The 19,884-nt window shown below is 46.1% G+C and overlaps 1 protein-coding gene across 1 annotated transcript in view; it reads right to left on the reverse strand.

The window, feature by feature from the left end:
• The window catches only part of LOC144754095 (E3 ubiquitin-protein ligase TRIM39-like), a 210,877-nt gene that overhangs the window by 30,073 nt on the left and 160,920 nt on the right, over positions 1–19,884 (reverse strand). The window contains exon 5 of the mRNA XM_078641662.1: positions 6,653–6,702. Within this exon, the coding sequence (XP_078497788.1) occupies positions 6,653–6,702 (50 nt within the window). The remainder of the gene's footprint in view (positions 1–6,652; positions 6,703–19,884) is intronic.

Consider the following 19,884-nt stretch of genomic DNA (forward strand, 5'->3'; position numbering starts at 1 on the left):
AGTAAGTGCAGGTGCATGCCCTAGCTCACTCTAGATGCATGCGTTGGGTCCGTGTAGATGCATGTGCTAGGTCCCTGTTGGTGCTAAAACTCTGGAAAATAGAATGTGTTATATGGTAAATACAATCTTCTGAGGTAATTTCCGATTCGATTGTCCCAGAATACTGCAGTAACTGAGTTACTCGCAGTTGTCAAGCCTAGCAGTATCATAACAGTATCACCGTTCGACACAGTCTATCACCAAATCTTGCTCAGGAGATTGGAGGAGATTGGACTCAGAGGACCTGCTCTTCAGTGGATGACGAGCTTCCTGTCCTCCCGTTCTCAGACCATCAATTTAGGCCCTTTTCGGTCAAAGATGATGGAACTGAGCAAGGGAGTTCCCCAGGGCTCATGTTTAAGCCCCAACTTATTCAACATCTATGTTGCTCCCTTGGCCAACCCCCTCGGGCCTGTGGCTTTATGCCTATTTCATATGCATTGCTGATGACACTCAGCTCCTCTTCTCATTTAATAAATTCACCTCCTTTGTTCAGGGAAGACGGAGATTATGCTTTGAGGAGAGGCATCTATGCTGTGGACACCTGCCAGTGGCCGGTAGCCCTCGACATCTCCCTGCCCCCAAGACCCTTGTTAAAAACCTGGGCATTCGCCTAGACCGGGCCTTGACCATGAAGGAGCGTGCCGCTTATACTGTCGGCTCCTGCTTCTACGTGCTGGGTTTGTTATGGTGAGTTTTTTCTTTCCTCCCAGATTCCACTCGCAAAACCCTCATTCAGACAATGGTAGTAAGCCGCTTAGACTACTACAAAGCTCGCCCGGTCTCAGCCAATGAGTCCTCGCTTAGCAGATTGCTGGTGGTTCAGAACACCGCAGCGCGCCTTGTCTCGAATGCCCCCCAGAAAACTGCCTCCCTGTCTCTCCTTTAACAGCTTCATTGGCTTCCAGTGCGCAAGCGGGTTCAATTCTAAATCTGCTGCACCGTCCACAAGGCCTTGTATAACAATGGCCCCCTCTACATCGCCGAGAAACGTAATCATTATGTCCCTTCTAGGATCCACCGGTCAGGAACCAAATCACTTCTCTTGGTCCCAGGGATCAGGAAACAAGGTTAGGTGGGAAATCCTTTTGCTACCTCGTTCCCCTTTATTGGAATCAACTCCCCATTTACCTGAGACAATGTCCTGACTATCTCAGATTTAGAAAGCTTCTGAAGACTGCTCTGTTCTGATAATGCTCGTCAGCCTGTCCAGCAGCACGGTCGGAAGCGCAGAGCTACCCATTCGGGGGTGATTCATGCGCTATATAAAAACCAAAATTAATTAACTAATTCATTTGAGGTGTGAAATTACCGCATCTGAATTTCCGATAAACTTAGCATGAATGTCCAGGGGGAAGAATGATTTAAACAAAGGAAATGCTGCAGCACATATACAGAATGGAGATAAGTAGAAATCTAGAAAAATCTGGAAAAGACAAAGTTTAGGGACAAATCAAGTAACTGTACCCTGGTGTGAGTGCACGTTACCACTAAATACCATACAATACCATACCACACAATATCGCCATCCCATTCTATCCATCACCACCATACCAAACCATCCCATACCACTATACCATATTATACAATGATCTCACCCTATACTACACCACACCATACCATCATAACATTCCATCCCATCCAATCCAACCCCATCCCACCATAACATCCCATACATACCATACCATTCCGTAGCATACGACACCATACTATAGCCCACCACACCACACCACACCATAGCACACCATCCCATCCCATACCACACCATCCCACACCATCACAGGGTCGTGGACCTTGGTCAGCGGACTCGATAATTCTCGCTTCGGTGCTTACTCTAATCAGGGGTTCCACTCGGCAACTCTGGGCATTAGCTTGCCTTATCTCCACAACGGCCCTACCAATTCCGGGGATGCCTGGCTCCACCTTGGGGACTCCCAGCAAGGGACCATCCCACAGGGAAAGCCAGGACGGGTTCCCCAGAGTTATACAGCGCCGGGACGCCCCGTTGCTGGGGCAGCTGTGCGCTTTACAAGTATACTACATTTACTACATTTACATCCCACACCATACCATACCATAGCACACCACACCACACCATAGCACACCATACCATAGCATACCACACCATACCATAGCACACCACACCACACCATAGCACACCATACCATAGCATACCACACCACACCATATCACACCATACCATACCACACCATACCATACCATACCACACCATACCATACCACACCATACCACACCACACCATACCATACCATACCACACCATACCACAACACACCATACCACAACACACCATACCACACCAAACCACACCACACCACACCACACCAAACCACACTACAGCAAACCACACTACACCAAACCACACCACATCATACCACACCATACCATACCATCCCATACCACTATACCATATTATACAATGATCTCACCCTATAGTACACCCATCATACCATCATAACATTCCATAGTATACCAGTCCACACCATCCCATCCATCCAATCCCATCTCACCATAACATCCCATAACATACATACCATAGCCCACCACACCATACCACACCATACCATACCACACAATACCATACCACACCATACCATACCACACCATACCATACCACACCACATCAAACCATAGCCCACCACACCACATCGTAGCACACCACACCATACCACATCAACCCATAGCCCACCACAATACAACATAGCACACCACACCATACCATACCATACCACACCACATCCAACCATCCCACAGCACACCACACCATCCCACACCATCCCACACCACAGCACACCACCCCATACCATCCCATAGCACACCATACCACACCACACCATACCACACCATACCATACCATCTGGAAAAGACAAAGTTTAGGGACAAATCAAGTAACTGTACCCTGACGTGAGTGCACGTTACCACTAAATGCCATAACATACCATACCGCCATCCCATTCCATCCATCACCACCATACCAAACCATCCCATACCACTATACCATACAATGATCTCACCCTATTCTACACCACACCATACATACCATCATAACATTCCATTCCATACCAGTCCATACCATCCCATCCAATCCAACCCCATCCCACCATAACATCCCATACATACCATACCATACGACACAATACCATACAAAACCATACTATAGCCCACCACAACATACCATAGCGCACCACACCATACATACCATCGTAACATTCCATACCCTATCAGTCCATACCATCCCATCCGATCCAACACCATCCTACCATAACATCCCATACATGCCATGCCATTCTGTAGCACACCACACCATACCATACCATAGCACACCATCGCATCCCATACCACAGCACACCATAAGATAGCCCACCACACCATACCACACCATCCCATACCACACCATTCCATACCACACCATACCATAGCACGCCACACCATACCATACCACACTATACCATAGCATACCACACTATACCATAGCACACCATCGCATCCCATACCACAGCACACCATAAGATAGCCCACCACACCACACCATCCCATCCCATACCACACACCATTCCATACCACACCATAGCACGCCACATCATACCATACCACACTATACCATAGCATACCACACCATAGCATACCACACCATCCTATCCCATACCACACCATACCATATCATACCACACCATCCCATCCCATACCACACCACACCATACCATAGCACACCACACCATACCATAGCACACCACACCAGCCCATCCCATAACACACCACACCATACCACAGCACATCACACCACACCATAGCACACCATTCCATCCCATAGCACACCACACCATACCACACCACACCATACCACACTATACCACACCACACAACAGCATATCACACAACACCATAGCACACCATCCCATCCCATAACACACCACACCATACCACAGCACATCACACCACACCACAGCACACCATCCCATCCCATACCACACCATAGAATACCACACCATACCATACCACACCATACCACACCACACCACACCACACCACACACCATACCACACCACACCACACCACACACCATACCACACCACACACCATACCACACCATACCACACCATACCACACCACACCACACCACACCATACCACACCATACCACACCATACCACAGCACACCACACCATACCACAGCCCATCACACCACACCATAGCACACCATCCCATCCCATCCCATACCACACCATACCATAGCATACCACACCATAGCACATCATAGCACACCACACCATACCATACCACACCACACCATATCACACCATACCACACCATAGCATACCACACCATACCACACCACACCACACCACACCATAGCACACCACACCATACCACACCACACCACACCATACCACACCACACCATACCACACCATACCATACCACACCATCCCACACCATCCCACACCATCCCACACCATACCATACCACACCATACCACACCATACCACACCATACCACACCACACCACACCACACCACACCATACCACACCATCGCACACCACACCATACCAAACCATCCCATACCACTATACCATATTATACCATGATCTCACCCTATAGTACACCCACCATACCATCATAACATTCCATAGTATACCAGTCCACACCATCCCATCCATCCAATCCCATCTCACCATAACATCCCATAACATACATAACCTAGCACACCACACCATAGCCCACACCATACCACACCATACCATACAATAGCACACCACACCACACCATACCATACCACATCATAGCACACCATACCATACCAAACCATAGCATACCACACCACATCATAGCACACCATACCATACCACATCAAACCATAGCATACCACACCACATCGTAGCACACCATACCATACCACACCAGACCAAACCATAGCCCACCACACCACATCGTAGCACACCATACCATACCACACCAGACCAAACCATAGCCCACCACACCACATCGTAGCACACCATACCACACCACATCAAACCATAGCACACCACACCATACCACACCACATCAAACCATAGCCCACCACACCACACCACACCATACCACACCACACCACACCACACCATACCACACCATCCCACACCACCCCACACCATCCCATAGAATGCCTTACCATCCCACATCATACCACACCATACCATAGCACACCACACCATACCATAGCACACCACACCATAGCACACCACACCATACCACACCACACCACAGCACACCACACCACACCACACCACACCACACCACACCATACCATACCATAGCACACCACACCATACCACACCACACCATACCACACCACAGCATACCACACCACACCATACCACACCACACCATACCACACCACAGTATACCACACCATACCACACCATCCCACACCATCCCACACCATGCCACAGCACCCCACACCATACCACACCATAACACACCATCCCACACCACACCATACCACACCACACCACACCACACCATCCCACACCACACCATCCCACACCATCCCACACCATCTCACACCATCCCACACCATCCCACACCATACCACACCATACCACACCATCCCACACCACACCATACCACACCACACCACACCACACCATCCCACACCACCCCACACCATCCCATAGAATGCCTTACCATCCCACATCATACCACACCATACCATAGCACACCACACCATAGCACACCACACCATACCACACTACACCACACCACAGCACACCACACCACACCACACCACACCACACCATACCACACCACACCATACCACACCACACCATACCACACCACACCATACCATAGCACACCACATCATACCACACCACACCATACCACACCACAGCATACCACACCACACCACACCACACCACACCACACCACACCATAGCACACCACACCATACCACACCACACCATACCACACCACAGCATACCACACCATACCACACCATCCCACACCACACCATGCCACAGCACCCCACACCATACCACACCATAACACACCATCCCACACCACACCATACCACACCACACCACACCACACCATCCCACACCATCCCACACCATCTCACACCACCCCACACCATCCCATAGCATGCCTTACCATCCCACATCATACCACACCATACCATAGCACACCACACCATACCACACCACACCACACCACACAACACCACACCACACCACACCACACCATCCCACACCATCCCATAGCATGCCATACCATCCCACATCATACCACACCATAGCACACCACACCAAACCACACCACACCACACCATACCACACCATCCCACACCATCCCACACCATCCCATAGCATGCCATACCATCCCACATCATACCACACCATACCATAGCACACCACACCATACCACACCACAGCACACCACACCACACCACACCACACCACACCACACCACACCATCCCACACCACAGCACACCACACCATACCACACCACAGCACACCACACCACAGCACACCACACCATACCACACCACAGCACACCACACCATATCATTTTCATGAACAGTAATACTAAGAGCTAATCATCGCAATTATATTTACCTTTATAACTCTTCACCATCTCTGGGCTCTGAATCTTCACATTATTACACCTGAAATAACACACACACAATTTTTGTATTAAAGATCAATGACAGCTACAGGAACAAAGGATCAACATCACATAACATCTGTATTTGTAATAAGATTCAGTTTTAAGAGCAGCGCCTGCGGACCAGAGCTCAGTGTGAGTTACTGTTCATACACAACAGACAAAGCTCTAACGATACCCACAAGTACCTTTAACATCTTATGACAGGATGTGTGTGTTTTAAGGCAGATAGCTCAGTGAGACTAGTGCGCTTCATGTGATGCTATGGAGTACCTCAGCGTGGGTCTTCTAGGAGCTGCTCTTAGCTCAGTGAGATGGGGTCAGGACAGGTTACATCTGCCCCTGGTGGAGTCTGGTGTATACGCTTAATAAATACCTTCTTACCTGAGGTCCACGTGTATTCCAGACAGCGCCCACAACACAACATTCTCGCATCCAATCCCTGCCAGTGTAAACCTTGTCACCATTCTCTAGAGCTAAGATATTGAAGAGCCTTAGTGGGATATATAAGGAAGATTTGAACCCAGACCGCTTAGTAATGAAAAACTGGTTGCAAAACAAAAACGTCCACATCTTACGGAACAGCAGATTTTAGGCCGTTGGGGAAGGATCACAGATGGAGAGAGAAGGGAACAGGGTAGGAGCCTCAGTAAAGGGAAAGCAGCAGGCTCATGGGGGATCCCAGAGGGAGAGATAAGGGAACAGGGTAGGAGCCTCAGTAAAGGGAAAGCAGCAGACGGGATCACAGAGGGAGAGATAAGGGAACAGGGTAGGAGCCTCAGTAAAGGGAAAGCAGCTGACGGGATCACAGAGGGAGAGATAAGGGAACAGGGTAGGAGCCTCAGTAAAGGGAAAGCAGCTGATGGGATCACAGAGGGAGAGATAAGGGAACAGGGTAGGAGCCTCAGTAAAGGGAAAGCAGCAGGCTCATGGGGGATCCCAGAGGGAGAGATAAGGGAACAGGGTAGGAGCCTCAGTAAAGGGAAAGCAGCTGATGGGATCACAGAGGGAGAGATAAGGGAACAGGGTAGGAGCCTCAGTAAAGGGAAAGCAGCAGGCTCATGGGGGATCCCAGAGGGAGAGATAAGGGAACAGGGTAGGAGCCTCAGTAAAGGGAAAGCAGCTGATGGGATCACAGAGGGAGAGTTAAGGGAACAGGGTAGGAGCCTCAGTAAAGGGAAAGCAGCTGATGGGATCACAGAGGGAGAGATAAGGGAACAGGGTAGGAGCCTCAGTAAAGGGAAAGCAGCAGACGGGATCACAGAGGGAGAGATAAGGGAACAGGGTAGGAGCCTCAGTAAAGGGAAAGCAGCTGATGGGATCACAGAGGGAGAGATAAGGGAACAGGGTAGGAGCCTCAGTAAAGGGAAAGCAGCTGATGGGATCACAGAGGGAGAGATAAGGGAACAGGGTAGGAGCCTCAGTAAAGGGAAAGCAGCTGATGGGATCACAGAGGGAGAGATAAGGGAACAGGTGAGGAGCCTCAGTAAAGGGAAAGCAGCAGACGGGATCACAGAGGGAGAGATAAGGGAACAGGTGAGGAGCCTCAGTAAAGGGAAAGCAGCTGATGGGATCACAGAGGGAGAGATAAGGGAACAGGGTAGGAGCCTCAGTAAAGGGAAAGCAGCTGACGGGATCACAGAGGGAGAGATAAGGGAACAGGGTAGGAGCCTCAGTAAAGGGAAAGCAGCTGATGGGATCACAGAGGGAGAGATAAGGGAACAGGGTAGGAGCCTCAGTAAAGGGAAAGCAGCAGACGGGATCACAGAGAAAGAGGGAAGGGAACAGGTTCGGAGGCTCAGTAATAGGAAAGCAGCAGGCCCAGACAGGATCACAGAGGGAGAGATAAGGGAACAGGTGAGGAGGCTCAGTAAAGGGAAAGCAGCAGGCCCAGGCGGGATCAAAGAGGGAGAGATAAGGGAACAGGTGAGGAGGCTCAGTAAAGGGAAAGCAGCAGGCCCAGGCGGGATCAAAGAGGGAGAGATAAGGGAACAGGTGAGGAGGCTCAGTAAAGGGAAAGCAGCAGGCCCAGACGGGATCAAAGAGGGAGAGATAAGGGAACAGGTTATGAGGCAAGCGAGGGTAGCAAGCGAGCCAGAACAACTGAAAGGCAAATTAAATTGACAAGAAAGACAACCACTAAAACGTAACAGGCTGATCCTAAACCAATCTAAGCATTGGTATTGTACGGAATTGGCTTTCACAATACACAAATAAAAGCTGCCAGACCTAAAAAGTGACACGCTTTTATAGGGAGACTCACACTCCTATGCATTTAAAACAAGCATTGGCATAGCCAAAAGGTCTCGCCTTTGGGACCTTATAAGTGTTTAGCCATGCAACAGTTGCTGCACCAAGGATATTGTGCTGGATAACTAAATATTAATAAGGTCCCAAAGGCGAGACCTATTGGCTATGCCAATGCTTGTTTTTTCTAGCTGTCAGTCATATTATATTATGTGGTGCTGTTGTAATTTGGCAGCAATTAGGTTAGCATTTAGCTCAGCTACACAAACATTCACCATTAACTTGACCATGTTTGTGGAGGCCATTTTGCATTTCCTAGCATCCATTTTCAATGAACATGCTGCCTCGTGGTCAGCATGCCCTTTTGTCCTTTCTCTGTACCAATGACCATTTAAATTGCCCAGCAACAGGCTATTTTTAGCACTGGTCAAGCCCGCGCATGCGTACTCAAACGTTTAGACTAATGAGCGGTCACCTTCTTAGGAATGTTCTCCAAAACTGACCAGTGATACTAAACTCCTCCCACAAGTTGGCTGTGTTCCAAAAATGCCCTTATATGTACCTAAACTGTTCAAAGTATACCGCCTACTCTTTTTATTGCTGTAAAACTGTATAAAAGAGGTCACACACCGATGTTCGGTGTGATACTTCTTGCATTACCGAAGGGTGCTGTAGGATTGTACCACCACCCCATGGGGTCTTAATAAACTTGTCTTTTGCATTTCCAGTTTCCGTGCCAACTTCTATTCCATGGTGTTCGAGAGTTTTTTTGCAGAATATGTAGATCTGTTGAACCGATGCCACAAATTGGCGACCACGAAGGGGCTCATCGGCGACTCGGATGCCCGAAGGAGAGGTCACGACGAAGGATTGGAAACTCGCCATGGACACGTACGCTGCCACTGAGTGACCCGAGTCTTGGCACCCACGGTGTTTTTTCCTTTCCTTCCGACCTGACCTGCCAGGTGGCGCCGGTCCTCGACTGAGATCCTGATCAGTTGGGTTGTCGTGCAGTGCCCGCTTGGCTGATTCGATTAAGGAACTTGGCAGTTGGAATCTGGACGTTTGAGAATATTTGGTAAGATTGTGATTGGTAAGGTAGTCTACTGACACTTACTGTGGCTTTTGGATTTGTTTGAGTTGAGTTAGCTAACATTTGGTCCTATGATTTGAGTTATATGTGGAGTGCACCTCACATAGGCAGGTATGTAGAGATATTTCTCTGACCTTGTATTTTCCCAGACTAGATTAGTCTGTGTCACCACCTTTAATCCCGTCTCTAATGCTATAAAGAAGAGCATTAACAACCGTTGGCCCATCCTTAATGCTGGGTGTCTAGATTTGGAACGCCCTCTCTTTGCATTTAAAAAGGCAAAGAATATAAAGGAACACTTGGTGAGAGCTGCTATTCCACCAGAGAACAACAAGGGCACAATTAATGAACTGTGGGGGCTCCCACCATTAACTGGGCATGTGAAATGTGGTTCTTGCAGTGTCTGTGAGTGTACAATTGAAGGAAAAGAGTTTGTTTGGTTCAATTTCTTTTCGAAGACAACATTTCACTAACTGTAATAGTGCCAACATAATTTATGCCATTTTTTGTCCTTGTGAATTGATATATATTGGACAAACCACCCAAAAGGCACGCCGTCGGATAGGCCAGCACAAGAGCCGCATCCGCTGCAAAACACCCAACGCCCCATTGGTGGATCATTTTGAGGGGAAAAAACATACTGAAATGGACCTGAGATGGACAATCATTGACATTGTGAAAAGCCCACCGAGAGGGGGTGACTTGAATGGACTTCTGAATAAGGAAGAACTGAAATGGATACTCCGTACTAAAAGTATCCGTACCGGATTGAATCGCCTGGAGGACTGGACCTCGCTCCTATAAACCCTCCAGAAATAGACTCTACTGAATATGAACGTTCAGTTTCATTTTTTCGAAAATTGAAAAATGTATGATGAGAATTCTTGTTTTTAATTCATAATGTCTAGAGGTTCCTTTCCGTTTGCACAATGGTTCACCGTCTCCTCTGTATTCACGGTTAATTCACTCATGTAAAGCACTCTGCCACACCTAGGTCCACTTTCACTGCACAGTATTGCACATTCTAATATGGCCGCCCAAAATTCTCGAAAAGTGACTAGATGGTTCCTTAGCGCCCGTGTCACATGATGCTGATCACATGGTCAGCGCGCATATTGTTACGTCGCGCCCGGCGATGCTTCAGTGCCCAAACAAGCATCGGCTTCTTGGCAAGTGGAAACCCATTGCGGCGTCTTCCACGGTAAGCACTTTCTATACAAGTATCCCGTTCCACTGCACAGCCCATTCTGGCCAATTGCCTTGATCGCATCTAAGACTCCTTTTACTTTTCAGGGGCTTTGATTGGAAAACCCCGTGTTTAAATGACCGGCTACTCTCGGTAAGCGTCCATGTACTTTAACCCGATTTCCTAAAAATTGGACGTGGTATTATTTTTGCCGCCTTGTAAATATTTACCTCTGGTTCTTTAGGTCATTATCAAGCTGACCTTGTTATCCACCATAACCACGCGAAATTGCGGTAAGCGTTGTCATCACCTCTCATGCTTACATTAGCAGATCATTTGAAAATCACCTAATGGGTCCTTCCTCTTCATGGCACCTCGAACGCTTATTTTAATGTATTCACTTCACAGCAAGGTTGTCCCTCTGCACTCACCACCCCTTCACGTTCATTTTCGCAATTTTTAATTCTGCACCTCCGTTCGATAGCGGGTTTGGCTGGCTATTTTCTACGTGTAAGAATAATTGTCTGACTTGTCGGGTGATTTAACTTTACACTTCCACTTGCTGACGGACTCGGCTGGCCAACCGTTATATGTAAGAACAAGTGTCAGACTTGTCAGGTTATGTGTATTAAGTCCAATTTACTTTATTTAATCCTTATGCCTTTTTTCTTCCCATTACCTACCCCGTTTTTTCCCCAATTGTGTACCATTGTTCATTGTTAAATGTCTTGTATTGTGATTTATGGAAAATGGTTAATTTTGTGCTTAGGCTGGATTATGGTTCATAGTGTTTAAGGCATGAATAATTAAATGTCCTGATGATGATCCTATTATTTTAGATGGATCGAAACGCCGTCAACACCTTACACTGGATGATTTGATTTTTAATTTACTAAATCACAACAGTGTACTTCTTGTAAATATCGTCTGCCACATTCTGAATAGATGCAGGCAGCCAACTCTTACCTCACTTGTCCATGTATGTCGTTGTACAGTAGCAGGACACGGCTGTGTCCCACTTTGATATTGTATTGTAAATACTGAATATTTGTAACAAATGTGCAATTAAATCCTGTCCGGCTGGACAGACGCTATAGATTTCAATTTTGGTCTATATGAATTTCTTTCAGTAGCCTTTGAATGCCAGGGACCACTGTTGTTTGAAGTAATACTTACACCCAAGGTCCCTTGCCTATTGCTCCTTTGGGTATCCCTTGTACTATATAAAAGTATGTTGCGCCATCGCTTGATTGCAAGGGTCTACCACTCTCTTCAGTGGGGTCACTCCTTTTACTTCTATTTTGTATTGTATTAACTGTTACCCACACTTTCCCCTTTCCTTTTTTTGTTGACATGTCTGACCATACACCTCTTTACAATGAAGATGATATTGAAAGAATTCTCGCAGGTCCGCCACTCCTCTCAGAAAGCATAGATGCTCCCATACCGGTGAATAGTTCACTTAAAGAACAATTAGAGAAAAGCAAGAAAAAAGCTGTCAGACTAGAACTCATGATAAGGTTGCTCACAGAATATCTAAGGGCAAAAATAATCCCACTAGGCTTACAAGTTCGCAATATACCGGGGGTTTTCACTGACAACCCCAAGTACACTACAGGTTTTAGTTACATCAGTACCACGTGTTCCAGGCACTGGATGGTGCTTGGAATAGATATTGCAACTGACGAGCTTAAACAAACCATAATTGAAATAAAAGATCTGGAAAAACAAATAGGAGATCAAGTCCCCCCTGCAGACGGAAAGAAACTCCTAGAGGAAGTCCAAAAAACAGTTGACGAATTTAATCGTATTGAGCAAAACAAAAAAACTATAAAAGTTAAAAAGGATATAAAAGCCTTTACCTTGGAAAGGGCTTATCCTTACCTTTCCAAGGATTTCTATAAAAACATATCATACAGTGGCCCCCAAAATCAACGTCCCTGGGGTCGTTTTAATAGAAGACAGAATATTGTTGGTTTCTCAGATAGTTCGGCTGAGTCTGCGGATAGCTCTGATCAGAGCGAGGGACATCACACTCCCCATAGGCAGCCTTTTTTAGAACGGGGCCCAACAGAACAACCCAAAAGGGGAAAAGGCAAACAGCCTCAACGATGGCCCAATCAACCAGGGGAGCGGTCGACATGCCGCCAGCACTACCAATGGTGATATCTACTGAAACCATTGAATCTATACCATCTGTTAACATCACAGAAAAGTATATAGGTACCTTAGAGGACAATACTATGCCCACTATGCTTGACACCAATGTGCTGCCTATTTTCAATTTAACGAAATACGGCCTTTCTCCTTTTGAACTATCTATTTTAAATAAAGGACTTTCTTTTGTTCCCACTACTCGCCCCAATTTCTTACAACTACAAACTGAACTTTTACGTTTTTTCAGAAAGATTAGATTACACAGTTTCTTTCTACAGAACCCACCTGCCTCTAATTCCAGTTCTAACACTCCATTTAGACCTCCCTCCACTTTCTCTCCTGACCATACTAGAAAACAGCAGAGTTTTAATTCCATATAACATTTCCCTAGCTGAGAAACAAGCACTGGCTGATTTGAAAAACAACACTGCAATTATTATCAAGCCTGCCGACAAGGGGGGTGGCATTGTTCTACAAGAAAAGGATAAATACCAGGATGAAATTCTGCGTCAACTAGACAATACTGCCCATTATTGTAAACTCCCTAAAAATCCCACTAAGGAGATACAGGAACTAATAGTAAAAGTAACCACCGATGGCTTGAACTCTGGATATCTTTCTAAAAAAGAATTTCAATATCTCAATATAAAAGCACCAAGAATCCCAGTAATCTATACCTTACCCAAGGTACATAAAAACATCGAAAGCCCACCTGGTAGACCAATTGTCTCCGGATGTGGTTCTATTTTGGAACCCCTTGGTGAATATGTCGATTACTTCATAAAGGAGTTTGTCCCCTTCACCAAATGCTATATACAGGATAGCAGGGCCATGATCAACTTGATTGAGGAACATCCTTTTGACTCCACATCCGAGATGCTTTGCACCTTGGATGTGGAGTCTCTTTACACCAATATCCCTCAGTTTTGTCTCACAAAAAATGTTTTCATGTTCAATGACCAGTATTATGGACAAGTAAGAGGTACCGCGATGGGAGCTATTTTTGCTCCGAACCTAGCGATCCTCTACATGGACCATCTCGAATGTCACCGTATCCTGTCTTCTATGAATCCCTTCCACAGTGGCATCGCCCTGTGGAGGCGGTACATAGATGACATTTTCCTTATCTGGCGTGACACGTATGACAATCTGCTACAATTTCAGCACTGGCTGAATAATAATTGTAATGGCCTCCAATTCACAGTCACTACTGATCAACATCAAATTCCCTTTCTCGATCTTAACATTAGTGACAATGAGGGTAAATTGGTTACCAGCCTTTACCGTAAAACAACGGAACGGAACACGCTGCTGAGTTACCATAGCCATCACCCTAGGGCTCTGAGAGACTCCCTTCCCTATTCACAGTTTCTACGCATCCGAAGAAACTGCTACCACAAAAAAGATTATTTTAAGGAAGCAGAGACTCAGCAGTAAGCTCATGACCAGAGGTTATCCCAGGAGACTTGTGCATCGGGCATTAAAACGTGCCTGGTACTGCCCGAGGGATATCTTGCTGGAACCTAAAGAAAAGAAAGCCCAGACTAGATTAGTCTGTGTCACCACCTTTAATCCCGTCTCTAATGCTATAAAGAAGAGCATTAACAACCATTGGCCCATCCTTAATGCTGGGTGTCTAGATTTGGAACGCCCTCTCTTTGCATTTAAAAAGGCAAAGAATATAAAGGAACACTTGGTGAGAGCTGCTATTCCATCAGAGAACAACAAGGGCACAATTAATGAACTGTGGGGGCTCCCACCATTAACTGGGCATGTGAAATGTGGTTCTTGCAGTGTCTGTGAGTGTACAATTGAAGGAAAAGAGTTTGTTTGGTTCAATTTCTTTTCGAAGACAACATTTCACTAACTGTAATAGTGCCAACATAATTTATGCCATTTTTTGTCCTTGTGAATTGATATATATTGGACAAACCACCCAAAAGGCACGCCGTCGGATAGGCCAGCACAAGAGCCGCATCCGCTGCAAAACACCCAACGCCCCATTGGTGGATCATTTTGAGGAGAAAAAACATACTGAAATGGACCTGAGATGGACAATCATTGACATTGTGAAAAGCCCACCGAGAGGGGGTGACTTGAATGGACTTCTGAATAAGGAAGAACTGAAATGGATACTCCGTACTAAAAGTATCCATACCGGATTGAATCGCCTTGAGGACTGGACCTCGCTCCTGTAAACCCTCCAGAAATAGACTCTACTGAATATGAACGTTCAGTTTCATTTTTTCGAAAATTGAAAAATGTATGATGAGAATTCTTGTTTTTAATTCATAATGTCTAGAGGTTCCTTCCCGTTTGCACAATGGTTCACCGTCTCCTCTGTATTCACGGGTAATTCACTAATTTAAAGCACTCTGCCACACCTAGGTCCACTTTCACTGCACAGTATTGCACATTCTAATATGGCCGCCCAAAATTCTCGAAAAGTGACTAGATGGTTCCTTAGCGCCCGTGTCACATGATGCTGATCACGTGGTCAGCGCGCATATTGTTACGTCGCGCCCGGCGATGCTTCAGTGCCCAAACAAGCATCGGTTTCTTGGCAAGTGGAAACCCATTGCGGCGTCTTCCACGGTAAGCACTTTCTATACAAGTATCCCGTTCCACTGCACAGCCCATTCTGGCCAATTGCCTTGATCGCATCTAAGACTCCTTTTACTTTGCAGGGGCTTTGATTGGAAAACCCCGTGTTTAAATGACCGGCTACTCTTGGTAAGCGTCCAGGTACTTTAACCCGATTTCCTAAAAATTGGACGTGGTATTATTTTTGCCGCCTTGTAAATATTTACCTCTGGTTCTTTAGGTCATTATCAAGCTGACCTTGTTATCCACCATAACCACGCGAAATTGCGGTAAGGGTTGTCATCACCTTTCATGCTTACATTAGCAGATCATTTGAAAATCACCGAATGGGTCCTTCCTCTTCGTGGCACCTCGAACGCTTATTTTAATGTATTCACTTCACGGCAAGGTTGTCCCTCTGCACTTACCACCCCTTCACGTTCATTTTCGCAATTTTTAATTCTGCACCTCCGCTCGATAGCGGGTTTGGCTGGCTATTTTCTACGTGTAAGAATAATTGTCTGACTTGTCGGGTGATTTAACTTTACACTTCCACTTGCTGACGGACTCGGCTGGCTAACCGTTATATGTAAGGACAAGTGTCAGACTTGTCAGGTTATGTGTATTAAGTCTAATTTACTTTATTTAATCCTTATGCCTTTTTTCTTCCCATTACCTACCCCATTTTTTCCCCCAATTGTGTACCATTGTTCATTGTTAAATGTCTTGTATTGTGATTTATGGAAAATGGTTAATTTTGTGTTTAGGCTGGATTATGGTTCATAGTGTTTAAGGCATGAATAATTAAATGTCCTGATGATGATCCTATTATTTTAGATGGATCGAAACGCCGTCGACACCTTACACTGGATGATTTGATTTTTAATTTACTAAATCACAACAGTGTACTTCTTGTAAATATCGTCTGCCACATTCTGAATAGATGCAGGCAGCCAACTCTTGCCTCACTTGTCCATGTATGTCGTTGTACAGTAGCAGGACACGGCTGTGTCCCACTTTGATATTGTATTGTAAATACTGAATATTTGTAACAAATGTGCAATTAAATCCTGTCCGGCTGGACAGACGCTATAGATTTCAATTTTGGTCTATATGAATTTCTTTCAGTAGCCTTTGAATGCCAGGGACCACTGTTGTTTGAAGTAATACTTACACCCAAGGTCCCTTGCCTATTGCTCCTTTGGGTATCCCTTGTACTATATAAAAGCTTGTATTTATTTGAACGGCACACCATGTGTAAAACATATTAAGTGCCATTTTTATGTAATATCGCGTTTTCGTGATATTTTGACGTGCCTGTTTTAAGCACACTCCGAGGAATGTGCTGTTTTGGAAATGGTACCAGATATCGATTAAATGAATCTCAGCCGGCTCCCCCAGAGGGGACACCGAATCGTGAAATGTACATAAAATTTGGCCTTCCCCCTATCATGTATAGTACATTATGGCATAAATATACGAAAACTGATCACGAATGCAATGGCCACTACATGGGTCGTTTGATTTGCGAAAGGTTCAGTATGTGGAGCAGTGTTTGTTTCAGCGCAGGTCTAGACAGGATATGTTTGATTGTGTGCGTATGTGGGAGAAAGCGGTGCGTGAACAAATGAAGCGTGAACAAGCCTTGGCGGACAAAGAGCAGCGGAAGGCTGCTCGTGACAAAGCTTTACAGTTGCAGGAAAAAGAATTGCAAGAACAGAAAGAGAGGGAGACTCGAGAACGTAATTTGCAGGTTAATGGTCAGTTCTATTCGACGTCCTCTTTATCCTGTCCTTACTAATGACTCAGATGATTTTTCATTGTTAGATCGTTGCCCGCCTCCGTATGTTCAGCCTACGGCCCCAGATGAGGACTCGGGTGAGGATGATCAAAGGGATGATCGTACCAGGCTAACTGCTGATCGAGCCGCGGAATTACGCGGGTTTGCTCGTAAACTTAATGTTGATTCTATAAATGTTTCCGAGATTGAGGGCCATATGTGCAAGTGGTCCGATAGAGAACGATTGTATTTTTTGGATCATTTAGGAGAAGAAGTTGTTGGACGGTTTAGACGTTATTCATCTGAGTTGAAACCTAAGGATAGATCGGTTGGTCGTGATAATTTACGTAAAGGTATTTTTGTTCTTACAGATGCGAATGGGGTTTTTCCAGCGTTTGGTTCAGCTACGGGATGAAGCGTCACGACTACGGGCGTTGAAAAAGGCATCGGGTTCGCCTGCGTCTGGATCGACGGCTGAGTCCAAAGAGTGTCCTATCTTTGGAGCAGATAAGAGTGCTACAGTTCATGTTATGCCTATGCGAGAAGCTGCGCCTTTGTATGTTCCTCCTAAAGGGCAAGGTACAGATGATAATAAATTGTCTGCGGATGCAAAGGGTTATTTTATATATAACTGGGTTTATACGCCTTGGAATAGAACAGATGTTATGGCACTTAAGAATGCTTTGCCTGACCCCCGTAAAAACCCAGCAGCTTTCTATGAAGGAGTGAAAGGTGCTATTTCTTCGTGTGTTATGACATTAGTCGATATTGATCTCTTCTTTGGGTTAATATTGCCTCCTGATATGTGGAGGGCGATTCGTAAGTTTGATGATCGACCGGTTTTGGGTGCAGATTGGAAGGACTTAGCTCGAGCTGATTTGGATAGGGAACCCGCGTGTAAGCCATGCCAATTAATTTTAGACCTCCCAGAGGCTATTTTGAATAAATTAAAAACGCTTGTTCCCCCTAAGAAAATTGGACGATGTTGGCTTCTTGTAAACAGAAGCCAGATGACTCGGTCTCTGACTTCTTTTCGCGTTTTGAGGAAGCGTTTCACGATTACAGTGGACAATTATTAACAGAGGACACGGGCAGGCATTTGTTTGTTGATAAGTACGTGGCTAATCTCCTACCGGAGATTGCAAAACGTTTAAAGACTAGTGAAAGTTCATAGACCAAGGCAACCTCTGCTTCTTTATTGACTATGGCTCAGTATTATGAACGACAGGAATTGGAGGCTAAGGAAAGTAGTGATAAGAAAGCAAAGGATTTGAAGAGGAAGGTGATGTTGGCTCAGGTTTACGCTACACAGCCGAGAGGGAATGATAGAGGTAGACGTGGATCGTACGGTACGTCTTCTGCTCGTTCCGATATTTCCGAGGATCAATGTGCATACTGTAAACAGTTTGGACATTGGGCTTCAGATTGTCCTGTGCTTCGAGAACAGCGTAATCAGCGTGGTCGAGGAAGTGGAAGGTCTAGGAATAGTTACTCAGGGTCGAGGGGTGGAGCGAATGATCGTGGTAGGTTTGAAGCGAGGGGTCGTGGCCAGGCTGATTATAATGCTTTTGATCGACGGAACCAGTATCAGATAGCTGAGGGTTCGAGAAGCGCTCCCTGACAATTCCATTGGAGAGGCTCACGATCTTCGTCCTGGGGATCATGTGATGATCCGCGCGTTCGAGAGAACCAGCAGTTTGGAGCCGAGGTGGCGTGGCCCTGAACAAGTATTGCTGGCAACTCGGACGGCTGTGCGAGTCACCAATAAGAAGCGGTGGGTGCATTCCACTCACTGTCGTCGTGTCTCCCCGGATCTGGTGAATCCTGCGGTGCTGTCTGATTATCGAGACATCTTGGATGCAGAGAAGAGCCCAGCTGCTACGCCTCACGAATCGGAGGGAGCCTTCCCGGACCTCACTGTTTCTGGTGAAGCGAAGTATAACCTACGGCCGTGAAAATAATCGTTTTGTGCGAGACTGGTTGAGTTACCGTTCTGAGGTTTGTGGAAACGGAAGCCGAGAATATCAAGGGGGGGGGGGGAGATCAGTTCTGTCCAGTGTAGCGACACCCGTCTTGAATCTCGGAGAAGAAACCAGCGGCAGCCTCGGTTCTCAGCACTCATTTTATTTTTTGTTTT

The sequence above is a fragment of the Lissotriton helveticus genome, chromosome 5_1 (assembly GCF_964261635.1).
Source record: "Lissotriton helveticus chromosome 5_1, aLisHel1.1, whole genome shotgun sequence".
NCBI lineage: Eukaryota > Metazoa > Chordata > Amphibia > Caudata > Salamandridae > Lissotriton > Lissotriton helveticus.